We start from the raw sequence: 17,541 nt of genomic DNA, 5'->3' as shown, positions 1-17,541 counted from the left end.
ATTTATTAAAAAAGTATAATTCAATTAAATCATACCCATGTTTCCTAATGGCAAGTGATTCTTGCCGAAGGACTCCGAAAATGACCAAAATTTTAAACTTGACCATTGACAGCGTGAGTAGTCACTAAAGAACGGTTTGCCAGTGACCAGTGTGTGAGATAAAAATTTGAAACACCATGAGAAGCCATAGTAATTATTATTATAAATAGGATTCCAAAACAAGGAACCCTAAACACTGCCCATCAGCTACAGCAATGCCATCCAAGTCAATCTTGATATTAATCATATTAAAATAATTAAATCAAACTATTTAGATGCAAATTGTGACAAGCCTCCAAACTCCAAAAATTGATAATATACACACATATTAATTAAGGTCACAACAAATTAAGAAGAAATTATCAATAACCAGGCGAAGATAAAAAATCAATGCAAAATTTTATATATATATAGCTTTCATCAAATAAGTATAGCTATAAACAAAGCAATCAGATTTGCTTCTTAATATCACCACATGGCTAAGAAAACTCATCTTCACGTCTTCCCATGAAAGCAAAACAAAACCATTTTCATAATTGAGAGTCATGAAGTCAGAAAAGTAATTATAAAAATACTCTAAAAATAAGCGGAAGTCTCAGGATCGATAAGTAAAAGACATTTAACTAAAACACAAGCTAATGATGCCTTTAGTTTAAAAATATAGCTATATTATCTATATTATTGATAATATCGTGATATTTTGACGGAAATTATTTGGGTAGTTAAAAAAATATCGGATCTTAAAAAAAACGATAATATCGGCGAAATATCGCCGATATTATCGATTTTTTATTCTTTGGTTATAACCGACAGAAAAAAAAATGGCGGCACAAAATTCCCTCCGAAAATTTTAAATTCCCCCAAAAAATTTTAAATTCCCCCCAAAAATTTTAAATCCCCCCCCCAATTTTGTTACGATTAAAAAAATAAAATAATAATTGTTTGGTTTAATAAATAATATGTATTTAAATAGAATACGTTTTTAAAAATTAAATAAATAATTGTTTGGTTTAATAGATAATTTTTACACTTTTGGTTTAATAGATAATAACCCATGTAAAATATGCGATAAATAAACAAAAAGAGAATTATACAATGTAAATGTCATTACATTACCATCAACAAGCGAGAAGGAGAAGGAAATGAGGAGAAGAGAAAAGGGGGAAGGGAGAAGCAGCGGCGCAAGGAAAGAGATGGAGGGGTTTTATTTTGGAATATTGTCATTACTGTCGGTTAAAACCGACAGAACAAAAAAATTTAAAATAAAAATGGACACAAAAGTTCATTACTGTCGGTTATAACCGACAGAAAAAAAAATGGCGGCACAAAATTCCCTCCGAAAATTTTAAATTCCCCCAAAAAATTTTAAATTCCCCCCAAAAATTTTAAACCCCCCCCCCCCAATTTTGTTACAATTAAAAAAATAAAATAATAATTGTTTGGTTTAATAAATAATATGTATTTAAATAGAATACGTTTTTAAAAATTAAATAAATAATTGTTTGGTTTAATAGATAATTTTTACACTTTTGGTTTAATAGATAATAACCCATGTAAAATATGCGATAAATAAACAAAAAGAGAATTATACAATGTAAATGTCATCACACAAACGAAATATTGTCTAATCAATACTTGAAAAACATAAATAAAAATTTAGCACAAATTACTTTTCCCACTTCAAAATTTAGGCAAATTTAACAGAGATATGCATTCTATGAAACTAGTTTCCATGATCTAACCGTCAAACTTGTTTGTAGATACTACAAGATCGCTTACATAAAAAATCGCAAAAAAAAAAACATTCAGAAATTAGGTAACAAAACAAAAGTTTTCGACGGTTATGAACAAAATATTTACAATTTAATCTACCGTTTTGACGCGAATTTGATCTTCAATTTAAAATATTTACACTAGTGGATACCACAAATCTTATTTTATACTTAATGGAAGTATAATATTAACTCTAAGTGTTTGTTTAATCTACCGTTTTGACGCGATATGCATCCTACAAAACTTTTTTCAACGATCCAACCGTTAAACTTATTTGTACACACTCTGAGATCGCATACGTAAAAAATCACAGAAAACAAACATTCAGATATTAGGTAACATAACAAAAGTTTTCGACGGTTATAAATGAAAATCACAATTTAACGGTTATTTTAGCTCCGATTTTGATGATTTTTTACAGCTACACTCCTCGACCCTATAAGAATGCATTGAATGAATTTGATCTTCAATTTAAAATATTTACACTAGTGGATACTACAAAATCTTATTTTATACTTAATGGAAGTATAATATTAACTCTAAGTGTTTGTTTAATCTACCGTTTTGACGCGATATGCATCCTACGAAACTTTTTTCAACAATCCAACCGTCAAACTTATTTGTACACAGTCTGAGATCACATATGTAAAAAATCACAGAAAACAAACATTCAGATATTAGGTAACATAACAAATGTTTTCGACGGTTATAAACGAAAAATCACAATTTAACGGTAATTTTAGCTCCGATTTTGATGATTTTTTACAGCTACGCTCCTCGACCCTATAAGAATGTAATGAATAAATTTGATCTTTAATTTAAAATATTTACATTAGTGGATACCACAAAATCTTATTTTATACATAATAGAAGTATAATATTAACTCTAAGTGTTTTTTTAATCTACCATTTTGACGCAATATCCATTCTACGAAACTTTTTTCAACGATCCAACCATCAAACTTATTTGTACACACTTCGAGATTGCATACGTAAAAAATCGTAAAAAACAAACATTCAAAGATTACGTAACGGAACAAAAGTTTTCGACGGTTATAAACAAAAAATCACAATTTAAACGTTATTTTAGCTCCAATTTTGATGATTTTTTACAGCTACACTTCTCAACCCTATAAGAATGTAATGAATAAATTTGATCTTTAATTTAAAATATTTACACTAGTGGATACCACAAAATCTTATTTTATTCTTAATGGAAGTATAACATTAACTCTAAGTGTTTGTTTAATCTATTGTTTTGATGTGATACGCATTCTAAGAAGATTTTTTCAACGATCCAACCGTCAAACGTATTTGTACACACTCCAAGATTTTATACGCAAAAAATCGTAAAAAACAAACATTCAGATATTAGGTAACGAAACAAAAGTTTTCGACGGTTATAAAAGAAAAATCACAATTTAACGGTTATTTTAGCTTCGATTTTGATGATTTTTTACAGCTACACTCCTCGACCCTATAAGAATGTAATGAATAAATTTGATCTTCAATTTAAAATATTTACACTAGTGGATACCACAAAATCTTATTTTATACTTAATAGAAGTATACTATTAACTAGTGTTTGTTTAATCTACTGTTTTGATGCAATATGCATTCTATGAAACTTTTTTTAACGATCCAACTGTCAAACTTATTTTTACACACTCCGAGATTGCATACGTACAAAATTGTAAAAAACAAACATTCAGATATTAGGTAACGAAACAAAAAATTTCGATGGTTTTAAACAAAAAATCACAATTTAACAGTTATTTTAGCTTCGATTTTGATGATTTTTTACAGTTACACTCCTCGACCCTATAGGAATGCATTGAACGAATTCGATCTTCAATTTAAAATATTTACACTAGTGAATAATTTTTTATACTTAATGGAAGTATAACATTAACTCTTTCAGTGTTTGTTAAATCTATCAATTTGATAGGTATGCATTCTACGAAACTAGTTTCAACGATTTAACCGTCAAATATGTTTATATATACTCCAAGATAGCATGTGTAAAAAATCGCAAAAAAAAAACATTAAGAGATTAGGTAAAGGGACCGTGAGTGAAAACAAATATTTACACCATTTGTTTATTTATTTTTAATCAATGTAACATTTTAAAATAATAAAATAGTCAATTTCTGTCGGTTATAACCGGTAGAATACTAAAATAATAACCGCCAGAATCTAAAATAATAAAATAGTTAATTTATGTCGGTTATAACCGCCACAATTAACTTAGAAACCGCCAGAATATGTAAAAATATTAAAAAAAAAAGAATTCAAAAATACTGAGGGTTATAATAATTTTATGGCGGTTAAATCTGACACACCCCGACCTGAAAAGGTCGAAGCATGCTGGCCGTCACCGTGAGGTGACGTAACCATAAGGGTAAGTGATGCAAAAAGTGAATAAAATTAAAACTAGGTAGGACTAAACAGTGAAAGAGTGCGCAATTCGTGGGTTGAACCCACTACAATTATTCAAAGCGTAATAGACAGTGAGACTACGAAAGAGTAGTCAAAGCAACCCAAAGTACACTTATTACATAGTAGTGATAAGTTCGTACGTCTAAACAGAAGGAAATGTCAGAACTGTCGTGATTCCTCGAATGCCACAGAGAGTACAATTATTTAGGTCCTGGAGGGGCAAAAAACAAAGTTGAGTGGGTCAGCAAAACAATGCTTATAAGAAAACCTTTATCTTTGAATATACTAACCCCTCGCCGTAAAACAAGTATAGTTTCCTCAAAACATACTACGTAAGTATGAAATCCAATATATATATCAACCATATAACCAGAATTATGCCAAGTCAATGATGTATCATATGCCACAATAATAATCAAGTGATAATCAATATAACTAAGTGCTCATCCATCTAAGCTGACACACAAGTTCGGACAGATGGTTTTTGGCACGAACAGAACTGGGTGTAATCAATATGCTCTAGTACTACGATCACGTGAAGACTGGTGCAAAAACACATCACATACAAGTCGGATCGCCTAATGCAATCTACCCGACAAGACTGGCACCTAAACTTGGATCCAAGGTGAGCAAACGGTGCGGATGTGAACATACACGTGAAGGACTGGCCCTGGCCCTGGGGCGAGTACTACCACCGGGTGCAGCAAGATGAGCATGTACACAAGTATGTATGAATGTCATGACAGTAATATCACAACCATATAGCAGCATTTATCACAATTTATTTCACAATAATGATACTAGGCAATATAAGCGTAAAAATGAAGTAAATACGCATTTATGGAAACTATAAATATATATAGGTATAAAACAACTGCCCACTCACAAGTACGTCGTTGGGTCGTAGCCCCCGAGCCTAGCTTGGCCTCGAAAATCCTCGGAATAAGTTTCCCCTATATGTGAAATAACTAAATATCATTAATTAACGTACATAACGGAAACCTACATAAAACGCCCATAGTTTGCTCAAACCTAGGGTATAAATATATGAAATCGATCTACTCGACGACACGAACGCACACGCGTCAACCACGCGCCGATCGGATGCCGGACGCGCCCCCACGCGTACACTGTACTTGCCTTCTTCGCGAAAATCTGCAGTTTTGCAGATTTTTGGGTCAACTTCCAGAGCTTATAACGAGCTTGATTCTCAACAAAATTCACTTCTACAAAAGCCAAATTAAAGCTAGGAATGTGGTCTACCGATTCCAATTTACAGAAAGGTTGAATATAGTCCTTGTTGTTCGGAAATTTGGCCTTAAAGTGGCCAAACGACCACGGTTACAAATTTTCCAGAAACTGAAATTTTCTTCCTAACTTCCAGAGTTGATTTCTAACTCGTTACTTAACCAAACTCAGTGATTCAAAAGCCATTTTGAAGTTAGGAATGTATGGAACAAGTTTGTACCTAGAAGAAGTTCAGTTGTGGTCGAGGTTGACCAGAAAAATGGTTTGAAAGTGACTAAAAGGCCACGGTTCTTGAACGAAAAACTTCGGGTTTTCCTTCTTCCTCGGCTCGCCAGACTTTTTTCGCCGGTTTCTGGGCAGTTTTTCAAATTGCCATAACTTTGTCATTTCTTCACCATTTTCAACGTACTTTATATAAAAATGAAGATATTGACGAGACGAACACATATATACCTGTCTCGACCCTTAACTCGCCGGGAATTCACCGGAAAAATCCTCGAAAGCCGTCGGACTCGCCGGAAACTGGGTAAGATTCAAATGAGTATAACTTCTTTAATACTCAACTAAATTGGGTGAAACAAAAACGAAAGTTGTAGTTCTCGAAGAGACTAAGAGAATGGTACCTCGCACTACATCTAACTCTCCGTGGTTTGGCCGTAAAACGCCTCGAAAGTTCCGGCCAAACTTTGAACTTTCCGATCTCTGTGTTTTTGGCATCCAAAACTTCCAACGAAGCACTCCGAGCTTCCTAAGAACCTCCTTAAGCTCACTATGAGCTTAAAAACTCCTAAAAATCAACCAATAATTATTGCATGAACAGTGACCCAAACGGAGGTAAGTGGTTCGACGTGAAAACAGTGGAAATCTTACCTGAAACTAGTATGGATGAACTCGTATTGACGAGATGAACACGATGGTGATCTTTGTTTCCTCGATCTATGAAGATTTGATGAACTTTGGTGATGATCCGTGTATAGAGAGAGAGGGAGAGGGAGTGTTCGAAGGGAGAGAGAGATAGAAAGATGCTTTTCTGATTTGAGGGAGGGGACAGAACATACAGAAAAAAAATGGGATAGTGGAGACCGAATGATGAAGGGAAGTGCACAGGTAGGATTTTACACTTTAAAATTTTACGCACACACGTACTAGCGTGTACAATTTAAATGCGATAGCGAGAAATAAAATGGAAAGCGTTAAGAATAAGTCCACGTCTCTTGCCAATAAAGGCATAATCGTCAATACATATACTCGGGGAGAAATTACATAGGAAAATTTGGGACGGGTCGTCACAAAATCCGCCAGGAAAAATCCGCCAGAAATTTATGTCGGATATATCCGACAGAAAGTAACTTTAATCCGACAGTAAATAAATTATGTGTCAGAAATCTTTTATCCGTCAGAATGACTTATTAACCGGCAGGATCATCCGACACCTAAAGCTAATATTGTAGTAGTGTGTATCTGCAGACAAGGAACAAAGCAAAATATATGCAGAAGTAATTTCAATATATTCAAAACCAACCATATGATCGTGGAACTTCTGAATCCTAGACAAGTTGAGTTGCTCTGATACCACATGTAAGAAGTAATCTGAAAATCAACAAGTTACTAGGATCACAAATATAACAAATATAACGACAATAAAACAATCAAACAATTAAAGGGAAATAAACTTATCTTCCAAAGCAGAGGAAGAAGAAGCCATGACTGCTAGGGTTTCAAGGAGGAACTTCTACACTCTAGCAGCCAAGAGTCCTTGTGCACTGAAATAGGGTTTTGCACTGGAATAGGATAATGTTGTGAGTGCAAGGACCTCCTAATATATAGATGATCATCCCCTTAATCCGGCCTATTAACTGATTAAAGGGATATTCCAAATCAATTAGGATTTCATTATAATCCAAAATGGTAATGAATTCTTTGTCAACTAAATAAGGTTTTCATAATTAATTGCACTAAATAAGGACTCCTAAACCTAACCAAATAAGGCTCCATAATTTTCTCAACTATTAACTCGAATTTACCAAGTTACTGTATATCAAGAAACAGGAAGCACATGTTCTTTGACACTCACAACTTACAACTACGAGATATGGCAAGAAAGGAGACAAAGTATGAAATGAGCTCAAACATCCATGTAGAATTGCAACTTTGCTATTCCAAGAGCATTTTCATAATTTCACAACTTTAAGAAAGTAACATACAATAAAATTAGGGACGGATTGTAACAGAACAATCCAACCTACCTACATGAAAATCAGTAAAACTAAAACGTAACAGCAAGAAATAAATAAGTAAACTAGTTGGATTAGTTCACTTTGTATCTCTACTTGTAGAATCTGATGACTTTATACTTGTACTCCAAATGATGAAAATTCAAAGTATAACATTTTTAGTCTTTAATTTGGACAGGTGCATGAATATTGAAACCTACAAGGGGGTTATTACTAGGAAATTCAAATGGTCATTTTCACTTTACCAATTCCAATTATATCATATTAGAGAATATTAGAGCATCAATTATATTTGCTAGTACGTTTCTTTGAGGTTGTACTTGTACATGCATGGAAACTACAGCAAGGAAGTATAGATTTACAAGAGTTGATTTGATGCCTAAAAGACACATTCGGACAAAAAATAGACCTAATCAATGTAAGATTTCAAATTTTGCTGCAAGACAACATGCAAACATTAATTTACACCACGTGTGTGTCTATATATACACAAATGTCGTCTTGTTGGAGTACTCTACTGATTTAGCCTATAGTTCTTTCAAGTTAACCTCCATTAGGGAGTGATATATATCAGATATTGGAAGTTTAACAAAGATATTAAAACGAAAAAATTTTAAATTTTAAGCGGCTTTCTAGATGTAATTTTGGCCAAGATGGAGTTGAATTAATTCCACGCACCATACTGCAGAAATACTGTATGCATGCAAGGAAAAAAGACCGAAGTATTGATTAATTCCTAATGTTGACTATATGACCCAAGAAAAAAGGAGGGAATCTATTAATGTTGACTGAGTAAAAAGTATATACGGCAGCATTCTTGTCAATATAAATAGGAAGAGAGCTCTAAAAGCCATTCTTAAAAATAAAAAATAATAATAATGTCTCAGTTTGCTCTTCTTTTTTATTTCCTGATCACAGTTTCAGTTAGGGAAGGAATTACAACATTTGGAAATGCCAATACAATAGAGAACGAACCCGGAATGGGACTAGGTGCTATTATCGACAACAGTTCTCGGATTGGAAAAGAAGAGAGAGTGGCAATTCAAATGGCATTGGATGATCATTTTGATTCCACTGGGAATCAGAGAATGGTTCTGCACGTAAGAAACTCTCAGAGGGAGCCCTTGCAGGCAGCTCTTGCAGGTAATTAGAGCCTGTTTGATATCCTATTTGAAAATTTTCATCATTTCTCAAAACATTTCTTAAGAACATTTCTTGAAAACAATTTTCTTTAAGACTCAAAAACTTGATTGGTTTGCAATTTAAATTTTTTAAATCTTACGACTTAAACTAGACAAATAGATCTAAAAAGAGGGGGCCGTAGGAGAGGGAGAAAGAGGAGAGAGGAGGAAAGAAAGTAAGAGATGATTGAAGGAAAGAGAAAGAAGAGAGTGGATCGGACGAGGTAGAGAGGAAGAGGAGTGAGAGAAAAGAGCGGATTGAAGGAGAGACGAAAAATATATTAAAAAAAAAAGGAGAAAGAAAGAAGAAACGAGAGAGATGGGTTTGGAGTGAGGGGGGAGGAGGGAGTGAGAGGGAAGGAGGAAGAGAAAAGGAGTGAGTTTAAGTTTAAAAATTCTAAAAAATTATTTTTTATGTTTTTAGATAATAGACTATATTTTTTAGTTTAGTTTTTTAAAATAGTCCACCAAACAAGTTTTTAAGACCTAAAACTTGAAACATGAGGTATAATAAAAAGCCATATAATTGTGTATTCTTCAATCTGGCGCATATAAAATAAATGTATCATGTATACATTCATTTTTCTCTCTTCTTTGCTTTAAATTTTGGGAACTTTAACGAAAAGCACCCGGTACTGTTCACTTTAACGAAAAACCACATTTTTACACTAAAAAGTCAATCCTGGTACTATTCACTTTACCCTTTATTTTGTCCTTATCATTAAAACTCAAAGTTTTCAAGCCCTTTTCATTAGTTTTCCTTTAAATTTTTGCGTGAAAAAACTCAATAGGAAGTAAGTACATAATTGACGGTTGAAAATCAAACAAGGAGATAATGAAAATCAGCTTAATATAACACTTCTAATGCCATAACATTTATCAATCTGCAGCTAAATTTCTTATAGATGAGCAAAAAGTGCTAGCTATTATAGGACCTCATACATGGGAAGAGACATCATTAGTAGCTAAGGTTGGCAGTGAGACTCATACCGCAATTGTTTCCCTTGCTGAGGCTAATCCAATGTGGGCAACTGAGCTGTGGCCCTTTCTGGTTCAAGCTTCTCGTAACCGGTTGAAACAAATGGAAGCAATTGCTGCTATAGTTCAGTCTTGGGAATGGCATCAAGTCACTGTAATTTACCAAGATAGAGATTCTTCAGCCAATGAAGTCTTACCTCATCTCTCTGATGCCTTGAGACAAGTTGGTGCAGAAATTAGCCACCTTGTAGCTCTCCCTCCTTTTGCTTCTTCTTCATTAATTGAAGAGCTTGAGAAAATCCGAAGAGACCAGTGTAGAGTCTTTGTTGTACATTTGTCTGCGCAACTGGCAGTGCAACTATTCCGGAAGGCAAAAGAAATGGAGATGATGGAAAAGGATTATGTTTGGATCACCACTGATCCTATTACAAGCCTTGTCCACTCCTTTAATGCCTCCACCATCTCAACAATGCAAGGGATCATCGGACTCAAGGGCTACCTCCCCGAAAGCGGGAAACAATCTAAGGACTTTGATCATAAGTTTCGTAAAAGGTTTAGCTCGGAACACCCTGAAGAGGATAACAATGAACCTGGAATCTTTGCAGCACAGGCTTATGATGCTGCAAGGGCAGTGGCTTTAGCTGTGACAGAAAGCAGGAAAGGGAGGAACTTGTTAGCAAAACTTTTGCAAAGCGATTTTCATGGCTTAAATGGAAGAATTAAGTTCAGTGACCAAAAATTAGCTCCACAACATGTATTTCAAATCATCAATGTGAATGGAAAGAGTTACAGAGAAGTTGGATACTGGTCAGATGGATTAGGATTCTCACTGACTCTAGGTGAACGTGCTACTAACAGATCTTCTATGAAATATTTGGGGCAAGTGTTTTGGCCAGGGGGGCCTTGGTTGACTCCAAAAGGGTGGACTGAACCAACAACAAACGCAAACGTGCTGAGAATTGGCGTGCCGACAGGATCAACGTTTAAACAGTACGTAAATGTGAAGAAAGATCCATTGGGACATAACTTATCTTTCAATGGACTTGCAATAGATCTCTTCAAAGCAACCCTAAAGGAGCTGCCTTACCATTTGCCCTACGAGTTCTTTCCCTTCGAAGGAACATACGATTCTTTAGTTGAGCAGATCCATTTGCATGTAAGATATTTACTTTCTAGTCTCTTCAGTTGATTAATTAGTCCAAATTGCATATGCCATTATTTTATATTTCATGGAATAATTAAAGATCAATCAAATTTGACTTGCAGAAATTTGATGCTGTAGTTGGTGATGTGTCAATAGTGTCCCACAGATATAAGCACGCAGAATTCACACATCCCTATACCGAATCAGGATTGATAATGATAGTTCCGGTCAGGTCCAAAACATGTAGCAAAGCATGGTTATTTATGAGACCTTTCACAAAAGCAATGTGGGCACTGATAGGAGCGATCAATGTCTACAATGGCTTTGTCGTATGGCTGATAGAGCGAAACTATTGTCCTGAACTCAAAGGTTCTGTGCTAAATCAAATAGGAAGCTTGATTTGGCTATCCTTCACCACTCTCTTCTCCTTACACGGTAATTTCGTAACCCACATTGATGTTCAATTTCATTTTCCTATTCTCTATTTTTTCTAAAACTTGTCTAAATACAACTTCCATTTGTTTTAACTGATCAAAGGAGATAAGCTGCATAGTAATTTGTCTAGGATGACAACGGTGGTCTGGCTATTTATGGCGCTAATCATCACGCAGACATACACGGCTAACTTTACCAGCATGCTTACTGTCCAGCAGCTTGAACCTACTGTAACAGATGTGGATGCGCTGCTGCGAACCAATGCCATGGTTGGTCATGGTAAGGGATCCTTTGTTTCAGCCTATTTAAGGGAAGTCTTGGGCTTCCACCCCAACAATATTTTGCAGTTTAACTCCTCAGAAGAATATGCCTTAGCCCTCAGAAGTAAAGTAATTGCTGCTGCCTTTCTTGAAGCCCCTTTGGCAAAAATATTCGTTGGAAAATACTGCAAAGCCTTTATGGCAGTTGGACCGACTTACAAAGTTGGAGGATTTGGATTTGTAATTCTCTAGCTTCTCACCAAGTTAATCTTCTGCACTTAAGTTAAACTATATATAAACTAAGCTTTTATGCTACAGGTATTTCCAAAAGGGTCTCTGTTGCTTCCTAGTGTAACAGAAGCAATGCTAAAGGTAACCGAAAGTGGTGAACTTCGGATTTTAGAGAACCGCATGCTGGCCTCTCTGAAGTGCGTGGATGCAGAAACAGATGGTGCTATTGATAATCCTAGTCTAAGCCCCAAAAGCTTTTGGGTAGTATTCATACTCACAGGAGGAACATCGACAATTGCTCTCGTGGTTTATAGTTTTCGCATTTGTAAATCAATGCTGGAACACAAAACCAACTGGAAGTTCATATTGGATGTAATGAAACAATGGGGAAGTCCAAACAGGAGGTTCTCAAGAAGAGACAGCGATATTAATGAAGAAAGCCATGCATATCCTTCAAATGCATCTGCCGTGCAGGCTCAAGTCTAAACATTGACACCATTGGCAACAAAATTAGATAACCGAAAATATTTTCCACGTATAAAAGGATTGCATTCAAGTTTGCATATAAAAGAGTACAGTTTTAACCATTATGTACAAAGAGAAGCGCATTTGCAGATGCAAAACCACTGCATAGAAAACATAGGATTGGCCAACTCTCTGATCCTGCAACACGTTACCGTGTTGCTAGGAGTTCTTTTTTACTTTTCGAACTGTTGGCTCAGTATTTTTATTTGCAATACCATAGAATAAACAATGTAAACTTGTAACATAGTTTTATGAAAAAGAATAGTCATCAGTTAAAGTCGCTAAAGTTCTGTTACACCCATTTGTGTCCTCCATTCCTGTCACTCTTCCATCTCTCTCAGCCCTCTTCTTTCTCTCACTCTCCCTCTCTTTCGACCTCACTCTTCCATCCTCATCGTCAAACCCACACACACACCCACAACCATAACCACCTAGCTACGACACCACCATCACCTCTGGAACTTTCTTCTCTCTCTCCCCTGTCTCGGCGAAGCTCCGGGACACCCAGAGAACACCCAAGTCTCCCCCGACGACTCCGGCGACTTTAGAGGTAATTTCCGGCCAAACCATGGAGTTTTTTCAGGCTTGTAAGGTATCAATCTCTTCGTCTTGCTGAGTACTACAACTTTCCTTTTTGTTTCACCCAATTTCGTTGAGTATTGAAGAAGTTATACTCATTTGAATCTTACCCAGTTGCCAGCGACCTCCGAGGCTTTCAAGGCATTTTCCGGTCAAACCACTGTGAGTTGGACATCGTGTGAGGTATCATTCTCTTCGTCACTTTGAGGGCTACGATTTCTGTTTTTGAATCACTTGATTTCATTAAGTATTGACAACGTTATGGTCGTTTAAAGTTTGTGTAAATTCCGGTCGAATCTGGCCTTCTCTTTCGATTGGGTTCGGCGACCCACATTCCAGAAAACCCAGGCCTTTTAGGCCTTTTAGAACTGGGGCTTTAGGCCCGTTAGATCCGAGCCCAACCCAAACCCTTTTTCCTTTTATTTTGTTTTAATTTTAATTGTTTAATTATAAAGGCCTTCGGCCTGTTCCCTTGTTGAACCCAGAAACCCTTAGGTTAAAAGCCTTTGGGCCTTTTGAACCAGGGCTTTAAGCCCTTTCCTCTTTAAGCCCTAAAACCTAGGGCCCTAACCCGATAAACCCTTATAGTTTAAAACCCCTAAACCCAATTATTTACCCTAGGCCTTTTATCAACCTAATTCCCTAACCCATTAACCTAAACCTAACCCAAGTCCTAATCCTAAACCCTAGTCGGCCCAAAACCTTTTATGAAGAATATTCTGTTAGGGAATATTCTATTAGGGAATATTCAGGGAATATTTTATTGATGTTTACGAAATTTATCCGAGATTCTTCTTAGGGTAATTCGACGTTTTGAATCCATTTCCAATGTCCTTTTTTCCAAATTCAATTGCTATTATATAGTTTTATTAATTGAGCCATTTATGTGCTTAGGGGCAATTATATTGGCGTTTCTGTTTTCATTAGTTGCGTGGCTTTTCGGTGGCGAAGTACTGTGAGTGGACTCCTTCTAAAAATGCATGTTTTAATAGTAGAAATGCATACATGGAAAAACATGATTTAATGATTATGTTCTATGAAACGCTTTGAGATAACATGCTTACTGATGCTATTTTGAATTATTACTATTTTTCCTATAACCCATATTCTTATAGAATATTCGATGGATGACGATATGATATTTGGAATATGTTTCGAACACCTCTTTATAGTATAGATGATGGATGACTTTATACTATGAAGTTATTTTTCAAGATATATATGTTCAGTGGTTTTGTACTTACCTAGTGGTCCTTTCCGCTACGGGACATAGGGATAGATTCTGATCCGTCCCGGACGACAGTTTGGTGTTGGCATAGGGCCTGTAGTGTGTTTCCTCTGGCTATTAAGCACAGGGACGGGGAGCCGGCATAGGGCTTGAAGTGTATTTTCCTCTGACTGTCTGCTCAAAGACGGGGAGCCGGCATGGGGTCTGGAGGTTATCGGACAATTCACTAGTGATTATTATATATATATAAGTTATGATTTTGAGACATTGCACAGCATGCTAGGTTTCGGAAAACCTATGTTTATCATTATATATGAGTTTTCATAAAACCTGGGGGTTAGTACGTTGATAATTGTTTTACTATATATATCAACTTGGTCCACTCATGTTTGTTTTGCGCCCCCTTCAGGACTTAGAATCGAGGCATACAATCCCGGCATCCAGAAACTTCCGCATCGGCATCTTCGAGTCCTCTCGGTGCAAGACCCATCCTTTGTTTCATTAAATTTTATATTATTTCTTTCGATGTTTTAGTTAGTCGTATGCTCTGAACACATTCCTTAAATGCATATTCTTGATTCTTTTATATTTATAAGTCTTATCTATTCCTTATTCTCAACATTTGCACTCAACAAATGACTTTCATCACCCTCGGGTATCGGCCAGCATGTGTCTATCCTGATATTTGGGGAATATCGGGATCGAGGCGTGTCAAGTTCTGCATCGTGTATTGCTTTACGATTCAAAGTAGATAGTGTTGTACTTAGAACATTCCCCATAATTGTTACTTGAAAGGTCTGATTCTCACAAAACCGGAGGTCTTGGAACAACGTAAATCTGACCGTGAATCCGCACAAACGCTCAAAAACACGAAGAACACAAAGAACACAAGGATTTTATCGTGGTTCACCCCAATGTTTGGGCTACGTCCACACTGTAGTTGATTCTGTTTCTCTGTAATTGTATGGATACAAGTGTTTGAGGGGCAGTCCCCCAGAGAGAGAAGAGAAGGGAGAAGAGAGCCTCGGTGGTGTGAGGTCTCTCCTGAATGTAATGAGAGCTTCTCTTAGCCTTCTTAGGCTTGGCTTTTTGCCTCCTTTAGAATGAGGGGAGGAGTCCCCTTTTATAGAATAAGGGGCTCCTCCTCTTTTACAAAGTATGGGCTTTAGTGTGAGGCCCAAATACAAGGCCCAAGGCCCAAATATACGAGGCCCAATATATGGTACCAACAGTAGTCCCCCAAGTCTTCAGTCAAGAGAGTCTTTTGGCTGGAGACTTGAAATTCAGTCCATGTGTGGGCCGAAGTAACTAAATGTCGTCTAGAACTGATGCTCGATATGAGGCGGTGCCCAATCTGAAATGATGCTCAACTAGAAGTAGCACATGTTGCGAGGCCGCTCTGCTTGTAGCTTGTGTTGCCTTGGTTGGCTCGGCTTGTGGCGTTTGAAGGTGAGGGAGTCCCTTTTATAGAATAAGGGCTCTCTCCTCAATACATAAGTGATGGGTTAGAGTTGATGCTCGCAGTGAGACAGTTGCTCAGTAGGCGGCGATGCTCTCTAATGGTGGTGAGGGAGTCCCTTTTATAGAATAAGGGCTCGCTCCTCAATACATAAATCATGGGTGATCTTTCAATGAAAGTGAGGGAGTCCCTTTTATAGAATAAGGGTTCGCTCCTTAATACATAAATAATGGGCTAGAGTCCCCCAAGTATTTTTCATAAGGCCCAGTTGAGGCCCAATATATAGTACATAATGTAGTCCCCCAAGTCTTCGGTCAATAGAGTCTGTTGGCTGGAGACTTCAAATTGAATCCATGTATGGGCCGAAGTGGCGGTTGTTCAGATGTGGTATTTGTATACCCTGCACTGAAGCTTTGTAGGTGAAGCTTTGCAAGTGAAGCTTTGAAGCTAGAGCTCTGTAAATGAAGCTTTCGAAGCTGGAGCTTTGTAAATGAAGTTTTCGAAGCTAGAGCTCTGTAAATGAAGCTTTCGAAGCTGGAGCTTTTGTAAATGAAGTGTTTGAAGCTAATTGACATGAGTGATGCTCATGAATGTTTATGTTTGATTGACATGAGTGATGCTCATGGATGTTGACATGAGTGATGCTCATGAATGTTTATGTATGATTGGATGAGTAATGCTCATGAATGTTTATGTATGATTGACATGAGTAATGCTCATGTATGATTTGAAGTACTGGGCGTACTTTTGATGACCTGGTTGGTGCTATTTTGGGCTTATGGGCCTTTGCCCTCCACAACATGACAGCCCATTTATTGTGGGCTTTGTCGTTTTTTTTTTTTTTTTTTAATTTTTTTTTTAACCCTCTGATGGGGTTTATACATATTACCCTTTGATGGGGTTTATACAGATATTTTCGAAAGATACGAAAAATAGATTACATCAAGGTGTTTATTCCTTGCTTTTGCCTTATGCCTTTTCTTTTGCTTTCTGCTTTCTCTCCTTGTTTTTGTTTCCTCTTTTCTGCTTCATGGCAAACAAGGATGATTAATAGAATTAACAATAAGAAAAGAATCTTTTCTTTTACTTTTCTTTATCTCCCGCTCATTCTCTGCTCATTCTCTGTCCCTTCTTTTGGCAGACAAAATGAGTGATAATAATAGAAAGCTTATCTCCACTTTTGCTTTTGCTTTATCTTTTCCTTTGCTTTCGGCATGCTGGGATCTTCACTGCTTTTCCAGTCAGATGTCACCAGCGGTGGAGCCATGGACGTGGAACAGGAACTGCCGCGGAGAAAAGATCGCACTTTCCATTTGGTGGAGGTATCTGGTCTTGATCTCCATCTCCTGGAACTTGCCTAGGAATTGGCTCCTTTGAATCCACAGTATTTTCGGGAAAAATGGGTTTCTTTTCAATTTCATACCCATTCTACTGTTCTTTTAAGACATCACTGTTTTCTTTTCAGTTTCATCCACGACGCGAGCTGGCGACAACCCCACACCGTTCTTTAAGACCCCACTGATACTAGGGAAGCAAAACACAGCCGTTTAACCGGACCCAGTCTGAGCACAGGCTATCAAGCCGCGGCCAACCATGGCTATTGGAATAGCGTGGCGCTGAATCGGCGTGGGCTTCACGTACTTGCACCGGCCAAATCGATCTCGACAAATGTGTCCACCGGTGGTGGAATGTCCTCGTCGCTCGCCTCCACCGGGATGTCTTCGTAGGCGTCGAAATTGATACCGCCATTTCCATCGTCTGCGTCCTCAATGACTTTGAGCTGATCAA

The 17,541-nt window shown here is 36.8% G+C and overlaps 1 protein-coding gene and 1 long non-coding RNA gene across 7 annotated transcripts; one reads left to right on the top strand and one right to left on the bottom strand.

Annotated features, from left to right (window-relative positions):
• Positions 1 to 4,234: 4,234 nt before the first annotated feature.
• On the bottom strand, positions 4,235 to 6,573 carry LOC126615087 (uncharacterized). 6 transcript variants are annotated; one of them, XR_007620643.1, is made up of 6 exons: positions 6,370 to 6,573; positions 6,123 to 6,286; positions 5,720 to 6,021; positions 5,284 to 5,406; positions 5,138 to 5,204; positions 4,235 to 4,462 (listed from the first exon to the last, which is right to left on the bottom strand). It is a non-coding gene; the product is annotated as an uncharacterized LOC126615087 (long non-coding RNA). The 6 variants fall into 6 exon arrangements; XR_007620646.1 differs by having other exon boundaries at positions 5,138 to 5,406; positions 5,720 to 5,851; positions 5,953 to 6,286; XR_007620645.1 differs by having other exon boundaries at positions 5,134 to 5,406.
• A 1,875-nt stretch (positions 6,574 to 8,448) lies between these two features.
• LOC126615081 (glutamate receptor 2.8-like) lies at positions 8,449 to 12,782 on the top strand. The gene is made up of 5 exons (XM_050282806.1): positions 8,449 to 8,876; positions 9,805 to 11,048; positions 11,159 to 11,471; positions 11,574 to 11,971; positions 12,050 to 12,782. Exons 1-5 carry the CDS (start codon positions 8,612 to 8,614, stop codon positions 12,446 to 12,448), a joined length of 2,619 nt encoding a protein of 872 aa, XP_050138763.1. The 5' UTR covers positions 8,449 to 8,611; the 3' UTR covers positions 12,449 to 12,782.
• Positions 12,783 to 17,541: the final 4,759 nt, after the last annotated feature.

The sequence above is a fragment of the Malus sylvestris genome, chromosome 3 (assembly GCF_916048215.2).
Source record: "Malus sylvestris chromosome 3, drMalSylv7.2, whole genome shotgun sequence".
NCBI lineage: Eukaryota > Viridiplantae > Streptophyta > Magnoliopsida > Rosales > Rosaceae > Malus > Malus sylvestris.
This window is presented reverse-complemented; position numbering and strand designations above follow the sequence as displayed.

Excerpts from the sequence above, each read along its gene's own strand:
- LOC126615081 (XM_050282806.1), top strand. The coding sequence starts at position 8,612 with ATGTCTCAGTTTGCTCTTCTTTTTTATTTCCTGATCACAGTTTCAGTT. Across the intron at positions 11,049-11,158 it reads TTGAGCAGATCCATTTGCAT|AAATTTGATGCTGTAGTTGG; the intron begins GTAAGATATTTA and ends TTTGACTTGCAG. Across the intron at positions 11,972-12,049 it reads AAGTTGGAGGATTTGGATTT|GTATTTCCAAAAGGGTCTCT; the intron begins GTAATTCTCTAG and ends TTTATGCTACAG.